The sequence below is a fragment of the Chaetodon auriga genome, chromosome 11 (assembly GCF_051107435.1).
Source record: "Chaetodon auriga isolate fChaAug3 chromosome 11, fChaAug3.hap1, whole genome shotgun sequence".
In the NCBI taxonomy this organism is placed as follows: Eukaryota; Metazoa; Chordata; class Actinopteri; order Chaetodontiformes; family Chaetodontidae; genus Chaetodon; species Chaetodon auriga.
This window is the reverse complement of record NC_135084.1, coordinates 9016650-9032260: the sequence shown is the minus strand read 5'-3', so window position 1 is coordinate 9032260 and position 15611 is coordinate 9016650. Positions and strand designations below refer to the sequence as shown.

Genomic DNA, 15611 nt, shown 5'->3' with positions numbered 1-15611 from the left:
CTCTTCCAGGTTCTGGTTGTTCAGTGGTATTCGAATGTGAGAACGTTTCTTGTGGCGCTGTGGTTTCTCAGCTTATGACTGTAGCATGTCAACGTGACCGTGACTGTGAAGGATTCTGACAGCTGTAGTCCAAGTCACACTCTTCTCATTTTCTGCACTGACATGTGGGTAAATAGAGCAGAAAACATGCGTCTCACACAAAGCCTGTACACAGCGTCGTGAGGGGAAATGAAAGATTTAAGTGTGCGTGAGGATGTGTGTGCAACACATCGTGTCCTGTTCGAGAGACCCGTCTCCCCCCGAGCTGATGCCACATGACCGCGAGGCACATCACCCACTCGCGTCACGGCCTCTCTGAAAGTATGTTCTCTGTGTCGGGTCCGATAATTTTACGACAAAATAATTCACAGCTAGCCAGTATTGTCTAAACATCGCATTCCTCCGCAAGGCTAAGTGGTCTCTATGGCATACACTTAATGAACGGAAAAAGCAGTAAAATGTTAACAGCAGCCCCATTCTCTCTCTCTCTCTCTCTCTCTCTCCCTCTCTGTTTCTCTCTCGCTCACTCTCTCTCCAGTTCTGTCCATCCAGGCTGCTGCCATCCAGTTCACCAAGGAGCCCACGTCCCAGGATGCCTTGCACGGCCGCAGCGCCATGCTGCGCTGCGAGGTCAGCGATCCGGCCGACATCAGTTACGGCTGGCTCCACAACGGCCAGCGCCTGGAGAACAGCGAGAGGCGCTTCCGGGAGGGCAGCAACCTCAAGTTCGCCGCCGTGGACCGGCGGCTGGATGCAGGGAACTTTGAGTGCGTCGCACAAAACACGGTCACGGGAGAGGTCCGCCACTCCACCAATGCCTCCTTCAATATCAAGTGTGAGTGTTTGATTTCGAGCCGTTCTCACCCTCCATTCGGGAGCTGACAGGGTTTCATAATGGTAACGAGGGTGCACATCCAGTTTCTGGATCAAAAAAAAAGCAAAACAAAAGTCACAGGATAAGATGACAGGTAGTATGAGCCGAAGGAATGTTTCCACCTTGTTGCCTCGTTCTTTGAGGCTTCCTCTCCCTTTCTCCAAAGGAAACTGGATACGTGTGCCACAGAGCATGTGTTTCTTGTTGCTCGTATCTTTTTTTTTCCTTCTCTTTTCTGTTGTGTAACACTCTCTTTTCCCATATGCTTTCAAAAGGCTTTTGTTTGGAAATTACCGAGCAGTGTAATTTACTTTCGAGCCATATTATTATTTAGGTTTAGATTAGCACTGCCCTCCTTTCTCCAGCTTTTTATTCATGTCAGGCCTTTCCCTCCATTGCCCTCTAAACTTTTTCTCCCATTAAGGGGGAGGCACACTAGTGTCTTAATGTTCCTGTCTAGCCCAATAAGCAAACCTCAGTGACCCTCTTAAGTTTCAGTGGAAGCCATGGGAATTCTGCACAGCCCTGTTTGGGATAAATAACAACCTTGTTCACGTATTGTGGAAGGCCCTCAGGTACCAGTTGTTACTGAAAAGCCTTTGTGCCGCACAAACACCGAGTTTGTACCGACGGCAGTAGAAAACACAAAGCGAAGCAGAGTGAAAAATGGCTCCATCTGGAATATGTTGTCCTCTCTGGCTACGTTCAGCCAGGAGGTTTTTCTTTGCGGTGATGTTAATTGTTCAAAGGCTGATTACAAGAGCAGATGAGTGTCCAGACCTCCAAGTAGCCAGACTGAGAGGGACAGACGGAGGGAGGGCGCAGAGCTTCAACCCCTGCTCTGTGATGTCTCCCCCCGTGGATATTTGCGGTCTGTAATGTGGAGCGCCGGCTCTAAATGATTAAAAGTTTTAGCCAGATAGACCAGAAGGAGCACATCAGTTTTCCAAACCATGTCTCATCTGAAGGGAACTGCTTTTATGTGTCGCAATTAAATGTGATCTAGTGTGTCAATAAAGCTCAGCTGACACACTCCCACAGATTAGAAAGGGAAGAGAAAACAAGTCAGACATGAAGCACCAGTTCTTAAGAGCTGCCATCGTGACCCAGAATAAACTGCGTTATCTGCCAGGTCGTTAATGTTCCCACACGTTTGGAAAAGAGCGGCTTATTTGTATTGGAAGGAAGGTGCTATAATAATTTTTCAGAAAGCACTTTTTTTCATGCTGAACTCATTTAGTCGTGGAAATATATGAGCACTTGTTTACATAAGAGTGGTAATATAAATTTCGCTCCGTCTAGATGTGCATTTCTCTCACACAAATAGAAATTTAGAGGCAAAATACGGTGGTCTAAATATAAAATATGTTGTTCCAAGGCATACACAGATCACACAGACATCCAGCTTCTCTTTGGCCATTTGGAGAGATTGTTTGAGATGTTAAAGCTTCAATAGCTCATAGTGATAATCATTAACTCTGCAGCTCCTATCAGCTTTATGGAGCTTTGCAGCATCTCTCAGCTCGTTTCTTGGTTTTCAGGCTCACAGCTTAACTGCTTTGGTTCACTCTCACCGCTGTCATTGGCATCACATGGAGCATTGAGTCAGATATTTACTGGAGAGCAAATGAGTGTTAATGTCGCTCCATATCTGCCATGTGCCATATCAACGAGCGATAATACATCATTGTTGGCTTTTGAAATTTGAATTTGGCTGGTTTCAGAGGCTTTTAGCACAACCACGATGAGGACAGAGTTATGACACGGAGTACACTTTTCTCCTTTTCAGATGGAACAGTGCTGCAGACATGTGGTGCATAAAGCTGATATGAGCAGCAGATACACAGCTGAGAGGCAGATATTAATGGATGCAGTGTTATCAGTGCACCACACATTAACATCCTGCTGGAAACTGTAAGATCGATAGCTTTGTATGAGCGTAATAAGAATACAGCAGCGTGAGCGGACTCCTCCTCAGGCGCGACTTCAGATAGGAAACCGCCTACAGCAAATTTCTGTCCTCTGTTAAAGGAGAATCGAGAGCTTTTACGGCATTTATTTTGTCTCTTTGTCATAGCGTGCAGGTTAGGTGTCCGTCGCTGGATCACTTTCAGTTGATCAGACCATGTTGTGACAGATGTTCTCGTATTTCCCCAACATACATTTAACGGGCGATAAAGCTGCACGCAGCTTTAAAGTAAAGACCCCCTCTGGCATTAATCCTGCATGTGCGTTCGCTCATGTGTATGCTAGTTTGCGTGCGTAGTAGTAAATGTGGGTTGTAAGGGGGGTCGGGGTCTGGGTTATTCCATACGTACTGTACATAGACTGTACCGGAGTGGATTGTCCCCCCTTCTCCTCCCTCCCTCTGCAGAGAGAGTTAATTTATCTTGCTCTCAATGGTGGGTGGGCAAATCCTGCCAGTTGAGAGTTATTCAGAGTAATTATCCCCCCTCTGTTTTCACTCATAGAGGTTTTAGCCCCCCCTCATCCCTTTGTCCAGGCCGGTCACTGGGTCTCCATGGCGAGACCGCGTCCAGCAGAGGCGTCGGGCTCAGGCATCACCATTGTCAGCATGTTTGTTGGTCCTGGAGGCGACGCTTGGCTTGACTCGTGGTAACAAGATGCAGACTGACAGTGTTTAGGAAATCAGCGACACAGCTCGCAGGAAGAAGGAAAGCAAAGAGTGGAAACACAAGGAAGCGAGAGCGTGTTCTTCATTTTAATCTCTGAAATCAAAGAGCCACACACGCGCACAAGCGCCATCTTGGTTTAATCACACAGCATGTCTCCTTAACCAACATGAGTGCAGCAGATGCATTTTAGAGCATCTTGAGCCATCGCCAGTTCAGCTCCACTCTCTCACATATTGTTAGAATTCCTACAGTTTTATATTTCCTTGTCTGTTGTGAGCTGAAGGAGTGGAGCTCTTCATGCTTAACGACCCAGACAGGCACCATCCGTCAGCCTCTTCCCCACAGAGTGTCTTTGCTCCAGTGTCAGAGTGTCTTCCCCCCCCTTCCTTCTTCCTCTCTCTGCTCTGTCACAGCAGCAGCAGCAGCAGCAGCAGCAGCATCTCTCTGAGTCGCCGTAGTTTGCTGCCTGGCCTCTTGACCTCTGTCAGCTCCAGCTGATAGAATCTGACACCTCATCTAAAACAGCAAGCCGAGTCTGTCACGCTTTACCCCGGGCTGCGCTAGGGCACTTTTTTTTTGTTTTAACAAAGTCGACAATGTGATGCCGCCCTGCCACATGTTTTAGTTATTTCCATACCCATATGGTGCTGTCTGTCAAGTCACATCCGCAGCACTGCCCTGGATAACACAATCCACCCTGCCTGTCTGTTGAAGAACCCCTCTCCATGGCAACAAATCAGCTCATCGAGTGAAACAGACAAACACACACGTCCAGCTGCCTTTTGGCACGGTGAGGGACGAATGGTCCAAGCATCTGCCTTGACAGTATCCTCACAATTCATCTGTTATCGTCCCCGTGTTGATAGAGCTTCCTGTTCTGCCTCCAACATAATAATTATACGCCCCTAATTATGGCGTTAGCTGCCAGGCCTGCTCCAACACTTAGTCATGCATTCTGAGAGGGATTACGGGGAAGTATTTGCCACTAATAGGTTATGAAAGAGCGCCTTCTGTTTGTCGAGTGGACAGCTGGAGAAACCTGAACTGTGAATGGAGCCGCGAGCGCCGTGAAAGGTTAGAATGTGTGACGGTCACAAAATCCAGGTCAATTTAGAAATGAAATGATACCAATAATAATAATATGCACAGCTGCATGTAAACAGGAATGTTAGTGGAATATTTATTTTCATTAGGCATTAAACAGCTCAGCAGGAACATGTTTATCTATCTATCTATTTATTCATTTATTTATATGTAGGTATTTTATTTTTCTCGTCTCTTTATTCCAGACTGATGCTTTTGGAATGTACAAACATTAAAAGGTGTCACAGGGTTTTTCTCAGGAAAGACTCACCAGACACAGAGAGGTTAAAGTCTGTAGGTTGAAAGCTTTTTTTTTCCATTGGCAATAGACGGGAGAAAACACAGGCTCATATAAAAGAAGCAGAGAAAATGGCTTCAAAATGCAGCTGTGTCTGCCGAGGTTGACAGGTTGACACCCACCTGTTACTCCAGGCAGGTTAAAACACATTCTTTGATTTGGTTTTGTGAATGTCAGTCATGCCGCAGATGATACTTGTTGTTGCATCAAACTTTTTCTTACTCTCTCCTCCTCAGTGACTCACCTCTTCCCCTTCTGCTTTTGTCAGCCCCTTCATGCTTTCAGTGTACTAATAACAGGTTTGTCTGAGTGTCTGGCCTCAGGTTCCCATCACTGGGATGGCCTTCATCACCTTCTCCTCCTCCTCCTCACTAAGACACTAGTGCTGCTGACTGGCAAGACCTTGACTGAGATGTACAATCAGCATCCTCTGTTGATATTTGAGTACATTTACACTCACTGGGGCACAGCATCATCAACTGTGTTCCACATCTCACCGCCGTACGTACACAAACACTTGTCTCTAACAGACACATAATCGCACACATTTGTTCCACCGTGCTCACACGCTCACAGTTGTTGGAGCATCTGTGTAAGGAGGAAGCTAATGAGCGTTGCCTGGCACAGATGGGAATATAAGCAAGAGGGATGGAAGCCCTGTTACTGCGGAGATGGCTTTCCCATGATCCCCAGAGCGCTGCCAGTTTCCTGTTTAATTCATTGTGACAGGTCTTCTTCTTGCTCCCCCTGTGACCTCATGGAGGTGCTGCGTTCCCCCTCTCTGCACCAGTCTCTCAGGTGGAGGCTCATGCCGTGCATATTTCATAGATGATCCAAACAGCAGCAGAGCTGCAACCACAATATTCAGCCACAGGCCATATGAATGGAGCTCAGCATGATGGAATGTCTTACACTAATACACACACAACATACACGCAGACACACACACACACATAAAAGCCCCATGGACTCCATGCATAACCCAGTGCAACCCAAACAAACACGCTCTCTCAGTGAATGGGTGCATGCATCCAGTAACCACGGCGGGAGTATGATTACTGCAAGTCATACAAGCACGACTCATATATCATCGCATAAATAACAATTAGCCCTGATCTCACTCAGTGTAAACATCAAGTATTTGTGTAGTCAACACACAGCAAGGGAGGGGGAATTCCAGCAAGGTAAGGCGAAGGCTGCAATGACCAAATCTAAGGTGTTTCTCACCAGTGGAGACAGCTTTGACTGTGAAATATTTATCCAGGCGAGACACCACAGGTGATGAGGTAAAACTTTAAACCAGCAGACATCCCCATGAAACTTCCCCAGTTGATTACTTAGAATAAGACACTTATCTGAACATTCGATAAAGGCTGCCTCCAAATTCTTGTTTTCTTTTTGTTGACAGATTACAGTCAAGGTTTTTCCAGAGGGAATTTTGGGTACCACTTTTTATCTGTCCAGGAGTCAGAAAATACTGTAAAGAGACATAAAAAAAAATGCATTTTCACCATGTTTTTCCAGGATTTATTGGAATATATGTCATGTTAGGGAAGCAAAATTGACTAATGAAAAAAAAATTCTGTTTTGCCTGTCGGCTCTGGCCTTTGTTCATCCAGTCGACTTCAGTGTGCCTGTAGCTCAGCAGCAGACAGTGATTTTGTCAACAGAGCTGTCTCCATCAGATCAAACACAGCGTTTTTAAGGCTGACACTGAATTTCGGGCTACACCAAAGAGGAGCCACCACGGCCCGTCTTATTGAAAGAGGGATGAAATGCCTCAAGAGATTCGTATATCCACTAGTCTGCCTGAAAAAGGATCACAGGCTGCCCTTCTTTTAGCAGAATGCAAGTGATTTGCTGTGTGATGATTTCTTGACACACTGTAGTAGAGATATATATACACAGTACAGTATATATCTCAGTGCACTGGGTCAAACCCTTAATGGTAAAACCACTCTGATGTGTTCAGGGGACGACTGTGGATCAATTTTCCACCATCTGCTTTCTTCATTTGTTCTCTGGCTCGTGTGTCGCTCTGGAACAATCGATCAGGTTTCATGTTCCTTGTGTGAGGGATGGCTCTCATCACTCTGTTGTGGCATCTGCTGCTCCCACGGTGCAATAATGTAGACACACCTGATCAGGTTTGAAGATATCTTCCAGCATTTTCAAAATGATGACTGTGCTGAGGCCAAAAGTCAAAACATGTTCAGTGTTGCCTGAGTTTTATGGGCTGCTCTGACAGCACAGCAGCCCTTTTAACAGAGTAAGCCAATGAGCTGTCCATTAAATGTCCATAAAAAGCACAGTAAAGGCCCAGCTCGCTCTCGTGAGTACAGGACAGTGGTATGCCGGAGCTGAGCCAGTGATGCAGAGGCTCTCTGCTCTGTCTCTGCTCCTGAGTCACGCTGCTCAGTCTCAGTCTGACTCTGCCCTCATCCCTGCTGCAGCCATTAGCATTGCCGCGCGTCCCATCAGGACAGACAACAGGACGTCCACTTAACTCAATTTTTCCTCCTGTCCTTCTCCTCCATTATTCCTCCCATGCTTCTGTGCTTCCTCCCTCCTCCTGCTTACAGTCTCCTCTGTTCTTCCTCCTCTACAGGGTTAGAAAGCGGTGGCGTGACTTTGAAGGAGCCCGCCTCAGAAGGGGAGATCGAGAGCTCTGCGCCGGTCACGTTGCGCTGTCATATTGATGGACACCCGCGGTGAGTCTCCTCCCCCGCCACCTCAAGTTCAGAGCTCAAAGGGTTAAGGATCATGTTGAGGACTGTACTGCAAAGCTGTTCTTCTGTCCTCGTTGGCCTCTCTCATGCCCTTATGTTCTTCTTTCCCTATTCTTCCTCTCACCTCTGCTCACCTTCGTGCCTCCTCTTTTTTGTCTTCATCAATCACACGCCTCCACCCCAAATTCTGTTCTCCCCCTAAACCTCTCTCCTGCCTATCCTCTTTAATCCTCCTCACTGTCTCAGGCCAACGTGCCAGTGGTTCAAGGACGGGGTGAAGCTGACAGAGAAGAGCCATCAGATCAACAACAAGGAAAGGACGCTCACCTTCAAGAGCGCCAGTCCGGACGACAACGGCCTGTACTACTGCTGTGCCAAGAATGCAGCCGGGCACGTCTGCAGCAACAGCAACTTCACTCTCAACATTATAGGTAGGTGTGTGTGTGTGTGTGTGTGTGTGTGTGTGTGTGTGTGTGTGTGTGCGTGTGCGCGTGCGTGTGCATGTGCGCGTCTGGCCTTTTGTGACTGCCTTCATCATCTTTGGTTTGTCAGTTGTTTTCTTTTGCCGCTCTTAGTGTGACTCAGCCTATTATGTTGAATTATCCTGACTACATTTGAGCTTCTCACAATTTCAAAAAGCCCAAGGGGACATCTTGAAATTGCTTGTTTTGTCTAACCGTCCAAATCTCAGAGATATTTGTTTTTACTGATTTTCATACAAGAGAAAATAAGCAAATCCCCACATTAGAGAAACTACCAGTGATTGTTTGGCACGTTTGCTTGAAAATGACTTGAACAAATGATAATTGCTCATTGCTTTTTTGCCGTTTAACTAATCGATGAATCAACTCATCCTTTCGGCCTCAGTTGCCTGTAATTAATAATCAGAAATTTCCAGCTTTCAGTGAATTTTCCCACCTTCCCACATTAGCGGGGAAGTGCACTGAAGAGGAGGAGGAGGAGGAGGGGCGTATAGACCTGCAGTGGTGAGAGAGAGCAGGCATTCCCAATGTGATTACCTGAGAGTGTGTTAGCGCCTTCCTCCTCTGCCACCCACGCAGACAGAGACAACATCATCATAAACATCCACTGAACAAACAGTAACATCAGCTCCCTCAGCAGCAGCAGCGTTGTACTGCTGATCTCACTGTGGAACTGCAGCGTGCTGTTGTATAGGGTGATTATTTGTATCTCTGCAGGCTCACAACATGACTCTAGTAGTTTACTCTGTGTGTGTGTGTGTGTGTGTGTGTGTGTGTGTGTATGTGTGTGTGTGTGTGTGTGTGTGTGTGTGTGTGTGCGCGTGTGTATTATCCTTTCTGTTCACCGTAGAGCCTGTACTGTACATACAGCAGCACATCTGTGCAAGAAACCTGATGCTCGGCTCCACTCTAATTAGCCACCTGTAACACAGACCAGGTTAGCACCTGGCTGAAGGAAGAATGGATAATTGTTGAGTGTCCAGTTACCATGGTGCCACCCTCTGCGCCTCTTTTGGGCTTCACCTTAAGGAAACGTTGACAGATTTAGACAGGTTTTCAATGCACGGTCACAGCTCTTTAAGATGAGGACTTCCTGGGTGGCCAGGTGTGCTCCGAGCGCACGCCTTTCTTTTTCTTCACACCAAAACGGCCACTGGCACCGTACGCCATTAGCTGTTCAGAATTGAAATACTTATACACTTAAACCTGGATTAGAGGAATTTCCATGTTCGCGTTTCTTTATTGAGCTCGACGCCCTTTCAGCTTTGTATTTGGAGTATAACAATGTCCCAAAATCTGTGTGGTGATTACTTCTCCTCCTCAAGGTTGTATGCTGCTAAATCTGTGGTTTTGGCAGGTCTGAGCAGCCTAGTGTTAGCCAAAGCTAACACCGGATGCCTGACAAGACAGAGGGGGTCAAATATCACACAGTTAAAGCATTTTGGAGTGACGTGAACTCGACAGCAAAAATGCTTCAAAGCTGATAATATGCAATCACCAGTCTTTTTAAATTATATATTAACTTGACCTCGCAGGTATGGAGTTTTCCTGTTTCCAGACTAGTTGACCCCACTTGAATCCCTCTAACCCCAGTGTCTTGGAATAGCGTGACTTTCGATCATCAGAGAACAGAGAAATGATCTCTTGTGTGTGACTCTACGATCCAGGAGCTAAAGAAACAGGAGGAGACGATGGTCCAGATAAGCTGCGGGGTCCGTTCACTGACCTCATTAAGTCTCCCCGGGGCCCCCTGAGGTGTTGACACACACCGCCACCTGAAGGCCACTTGCTCACCTGCCTCACGCTGCTGTTGGCAGCTTCTAATAAAGCCCGGAGCAGATTGGTGCGATGCACGAGCATCCACTCAGATGGAACTTGATGGTCCAATGCCTGCAGATGTAATCGTGCAGATGTTTGTCTATCTCTCTAACAGATAAGAGTTTTCCGCGGCCGGTGGTCACTCCTGAGGACCAGGTGGTGCTGAGAAATGAGGAGGCCGCTCTCCACTGCCAGTTCACTGCCGTGCCGGCCCCGACGTTGGAGTGGTACCACGAAACCGAGCTGCTGGCAAACAAGTCTCGGTATGTTGAGAGCTAAATCCTCCCCTCTGCATCGCCCTTTTCTTTCTCATCATACATCACATACTCCCCTCTCCCACCCACATCCTGCCCCCACTTCATTCCCTTTCCTTACTTATCGTTATATAAGCTCCAGCTTTGGGTATTCCTTTGAACCCAATGAGGTGGAACTCTTGCACCGGGCTCCCAGCTCTCTGTGTGCCGTTACCACTCAGTCTTAAGATGGATTGCACATTAAGGAATATTATTACTGGAACAGAGAACAGTGAAGTTTCTCTGCAGTCTACATCAACTGAATGCGGTCTTTCTCTCCAGCCTATCGCAGAGGACTTCCAGCTCTCCACTGATCATGCGCTGAGCAGGAAAAAGCATGTCCCCTATAAACACATAAGCACTGTATAATAACCAATTTCTATACCAAGTGCCAAGCATACCCTCAGGGTTCGTAGCACCTCATGTTTATACATAGTCACATTGGAGGCACCCGGCTCCACATGGGTTTCTGCAGCCTGGATTTCGATTTTAAAGTGATTATTATGTTGAGTGAGTGAGGCAGGGAGGTGAAGGGCTCCAATATCAATAGTTAGTCACTTGTGTAATGAGCTTGTCAGAGGCGGGTTTGGTCACTAAGCAGTGATGACTCAGCACCAGGATTACAGAGGGACGGGTAATAAGCGTGAATATAAAAACACACACACAGACTGTATTCCAAGTTGTGTTTATTGATCTGGGCTGATGTAATCCCAGAGGATTGCAGCTGCTCAGCAGGGGATATCATCTGTTTTGTACACTCTTCACAGATTATGTGAATGTTTGATGGAGATTGCTTTTCATAAGTGTGAAACGAAGGGAAAACATAGCAGCGAAGGCTCAAGGCTGTTTTTGCAGACAGAAAAAATTCTGCCCCTTGGGTCAAACCAACTGTCGAGGCAAAAATGTGAAACCATGCCAGTTCTGTCTGAGTTGGATCACATATAGCTGTGGAGATGATTGCCTTTGTTCATTTTGTTTTGTGGTTATTTTAGCCGGTTTCCTCCGAGTGAAGTAATGTTCCACAGACTCGTTCTCTATCTCTTGGGTGGAAACACACACAAGCTCCCAAAGCTCATTTCCCTCCGCCTATTGAACACAGAAGAAGAGAAGACACAGAAATATCAGCCCTCCTGAGGGAATCCGGTGCAGAACCAGATAGTCCTGGATGAAGCCCATTTTTGGAAATCTCTGCTCAGGAATTCCACAGCATCCTCAATGCATCCAGCAGTGCCTTCACGTCTCCCCGTCTCTACATACTCACTTTTCCCATGAGTTTTGTAATGACTTTGTCGTGTACTCGTGATGAGCTGTTGAGTCGGTCCGTGGAGCAGATTTCTGTGCTGTGTGGGATGTGCACCTTCTAATCTGTCATCCCTGAAGCTGGCTTAAGGTCAGCCTTTAATTACTTCTCATACCGTCCATCACTGGCACTGATACTCCCTTTAGCCCGCCAGAGGCCAGTCATCAGGAAAAGCACAAGACTTTTTGAAATGAACTCCGTATGTAGGTCACTTTTCTTTGTGTTCTGTGGACAAATCAGCATTTACTTTAACCTATTTGGAGCAGCAGATGGCTCGGGTTTTAGTGAATCAGGGCAATTCCAATAGTCCACTAACATGCCAAGCACAAAAAGTAGTCCCATGTTCAGGTTTTCTGGCACTCGTTGTATTTCTCCATCTGGTGCTCCAAGCAGGCCAAAACAAGTACTCAATTGTTTTCAGATGCCACCTGAGGAAGATCTGGTGGGAGCTTTCGTGCACGAATAACGTGCGACACATTGTTGGTTGGTCAGTGACGTGAGACTGTATGAACGAGCCGAGCTGAACTGTCTGATCTGTTTCTTCTCCACAGTGTGGTCCTGCTCTCCAACGGCACACTGCTCATCACCCAGGTCAAGCCCAGGAACACAGGGACATATAAGTGTGTGGGTCGTGGCCTCAGAGGGTCCCAGGTCACACTGGAGGCCTCCCTCCACATAGCAGGTACACACACATATACACACACACACACACACACACACGTATATTTGCAGTTGTTGAGCTGGTGAGAGATAAACACCTGTGATTCTGTAATCTGAGAGTGAGGGGAGGCATTTGGGTTGCATATTTATCCTGCCCTCCACCTCATTCTGCCCTCCCCTCCCTTCTTCTTCTGGCTCTTTCACGTAGAGCCAGATCTCTCTGATGAAAATCACATTCCCATATTGACATCCGGCCCAGCTGTATCCACTACACACGCCGCGCCGGAGCGTTTTCCTGCTTCTCCTCCTTATTATTTCCTCCAACAGTCCAGCTGTTTGCCAAGCTTGTTTAGCTCAACAAGCTTTCTCCAAAGTGCAACGCCTGGCCGGACAAACATGTAACATTAAATAGCTTATGAGTACGACTCAAAGCGGCTAACTAGAGGGGTAATTATGAGGTTGTGAAATGCTTACTGTCATTAGACCTGCCCCCGGTGATATTCATCTAATTTCAGTCGAAGCTGACTTGTCAAAGATGACTACTGCCAAGCAGGCAGGTGTGCTGAATCACTTTGAAATGAAAACATCACAACTATAACAACTCTGACTTTGTGGTTGTGCATATAGCTTAGGTTCTGATGCGTGCAGGGAAAACAATGTAACATACACGCCCAGACACATCAGAGTTTTTGATATTGCGCCTGCTCTTTTTCTGTCTAACTGTGACTCCAAGAGAACTCCTTTAAACGGCTGTTTGAGCTCAAAGCAGGAGCGCGCTGTAGTATCTTCTCATCTTACTAATCAGCCAGCATTTTGAAATGCAAGTGCATGCAAGTCAAATATTTTGAATGAGCTTAGGGCAGGAATTTCTCCGCGTTTCAGGGTCCCAAGTACATTATTCCTCTCGAGCAGCCCCCTTTTCCCCAAGGGTCTTGGATTAAGGAGCTTCGGCTGTATCTGCAGTTTTAACCCAGTGAACCGCAGCTCCATTTAAATACCTTAATTCACTTAATCTGATGGTAATCCCTGCAGGCATTATAGAGGATTGTGTCACAGTAGAATTCAGTATTTAGGGGACAAGTTTAAACAGTCACTCTATCATAGCTCCACCTCATTCACCCCCCCCCCCCACACACACACACACACCCCACCCCCAGTTCTACTTCTCTTTCATCTGCTAAGAAATGTGTGTTTTCTTCTGTTCCCATTAATTGATTTAGATCTCAGACTCATAGAAGGTCACAGCCACTGACCAGCTTTCAGAGCGTTGTCGGCCAATAAAGTATTAATGACTTCCATTTGGGACACACACACAGTATTAAACCACACAGTAGTGGAGGTCTTGTGAGTCTTTGTACTGCAGATCACATTCCAATTTCTGTATAGGGGCTGCCAGTTTTGATATGACCCACCTCACACAGGCCTTCGTTAATTCCCATACAACTTATATACTCAGTTCGCCTACTGTGCGCTTTGTTCTCTAATTACTGTGGCCTGCACTACAAATCAGAGGACTTTTCCTAACAAGGCAGGAAATCCGTTAACAGAACTGTGAGTTGGAATGAAGCGTGCTCGGGGCTGTTCATGAAATTCAAAATCAGTAATGCTTCGGTGGCTTTGAAGACAGATTGATGATTATCAGGGGCCTCGTGGAAATGGAAATCAATTCCAGCATTCAAATTGCTCCTTCGCGCTGAAAATTCTCTCGCTCTCCACCACAGAGATAGAGGACATGGTGCCCAAGATGTCGAAGGTTTTCACAGCGGACACCCTGCAGCGGGTGCCCTGCCGCCCCCCACGCGGCAGACCCGAGCCGGAGGTGTGGTGGGAGAGAGGAGGTCAGCGGGTGCCCACAGAGGGCCGGGTCCACCAGGATGGCTTGTACCTGGTCTTCAGTCCCACAGAGGAGGGGGATTCCGGCACCTACACCTGCGTGGCCCAGAACAAGGCGGGACGCAGGACGCAGGAGGTCACCTTCACCGTGGCCAGTAAGTCACACACAGACTGCTTTAAAGGGACGCTTCAGCAGTTTTCCACATTAAGTGTGCAGCTCGGGTGAAAACAGACTGATTAAATCTGATTAAATGACTTAAAGAATGGCTCGTGGTCATTTTTCACCGTCAAAAAAAAAAAAAAAAAATCAAAACATAAGAGATATATTCTATGTAGGGCACTTGGGGAACAGGATGAATTATCCTATCATCACATATGAATATAGCACAATAAATTAAAGTGTCGTACTTTGTTGTGTTTTAGTTCTAGTTTAGCTTTCTTTCATATTACAGGAAGTCATATTTAATGTCAGGAGCATGGTGGGAACGCTGTGACCATCTACCAGATACACTAGAATTATTAATGGTGTCTGTGTTTAGTCTGGCCAGTGGGACGATCTCGCTAACGCTTTGTGTATTCCTTCAAAGAGAAGGACTGAAGGGCTGTGATGTATGTGCTGTATGGCTACGTGTAAAATGTCTGCACTGCATCCTATAATGCCTTTCTGCATGTCTCTCCAAAGCTGCACCAGTGTGGGTGATGAAGCCTCAGGACAGCCACTTAGAGGAGGGTAAACCAGGCTACCTTCACTGCCAGGCACAGGCCAACCCTGAACCTGAGGTCACCTGGCTCCGCAACAACATCATGATCACACCAGAGGTCGGATTTCACACACAGTAACACACACAAACACTCACTTATATCATCGTCTTTGTCTGACATGCATTGTTTTTTTTTGTTTCCAGGATTCTCGTTTTAAGCTGTTCCCTAACGGCACCCTGAGGATCAACAACGTGGAGGTGTACGACGGGCAGATGTACGGCTGTGAAACCAAGACTGCTGGCGGCCGACTGTCTGGCCAAGCTAGAGTAACTGTGCTCGGTAAGCTGTGAGGGAAGTGCTCCATTTGATCAATACACACAGTAGATTATATTATTCCTACTGAGCATGTTCTTAGAGTTATTTGACCACACTGACCAAAAGATAATGTGTAACGAGTGATCTCACATCCAGGGCATAATGACTAACACGACGTTGAGAGAAAATATAGAACACGTGTGGTTGTGCCTGTGGGCTTGTGAGTGCGAATATGTGTTTCCTAAAATAGGAGGAGCATGTCTCTGTTGTGTCTCTGGGCATCCTGCAGGACACCCACAGAGGTGTAAAATATGACTCATGCACGGCAGCTTTGTTCAACCTCCATTTTCACACATTATCTCCATGATAAATTCCTCTCAGTGTAGCTCTGCTGCTGCAGGATTATGACTGCATGTCGCTGTTTGTATGATCTCAGCCTCTGATAGGCCTCACTTTTTATACTCAGATCTGTGTGTACATGAGTGCATGTAGCCACAATTTCCCTGAATGTGTCTGAACATGATTTGCGTCAGCTTTGTGTTGTCTGCG

General features: G+C 46.7%; 1 protein-coding gene across 1 annotated transcript in view; it reads left to right on the top strand.

The window, feature by feature from the left end:
- The window catches only part of ptk7b (protein tyrosine kinase 7b), a 66638-nt gene that overhangs the window by 44875 nt on the left and 6152 nt on the right, over positions 1 to 15611 (top strand). The window contains exons 2-9 of the mRNA XM_076743586.1: positions 578 to 874; positions 7539 to 7641; positions 7906 to 8090; positions 10075 to 10222; positions 12104 to 12234; positions 13934 to 14200; positions 14728 to 14864; positions 14951 to 15086. Of these exons, the coding sequence (XP_076599701.1) occupies positions 578 to 874; positions 7539 to 7641; positions 7906 to 8090; positions 10075 to 10222; positions 12104 to 12234; positions 13934 to 14200; positions 14728 to 14864; positions 14951 to 15086 (1404 nt within the window). The remainder of the gene's footprint in view (positions 1 to 577; positions 875 to 7538; positions 7642 to 7905; positions 8091 to 10074; positions 10223 to 12103; positions 12235 to 13933; positions 14201 to 14727; positions 14865 to 14950; positions 15087 to 15611) is intronic.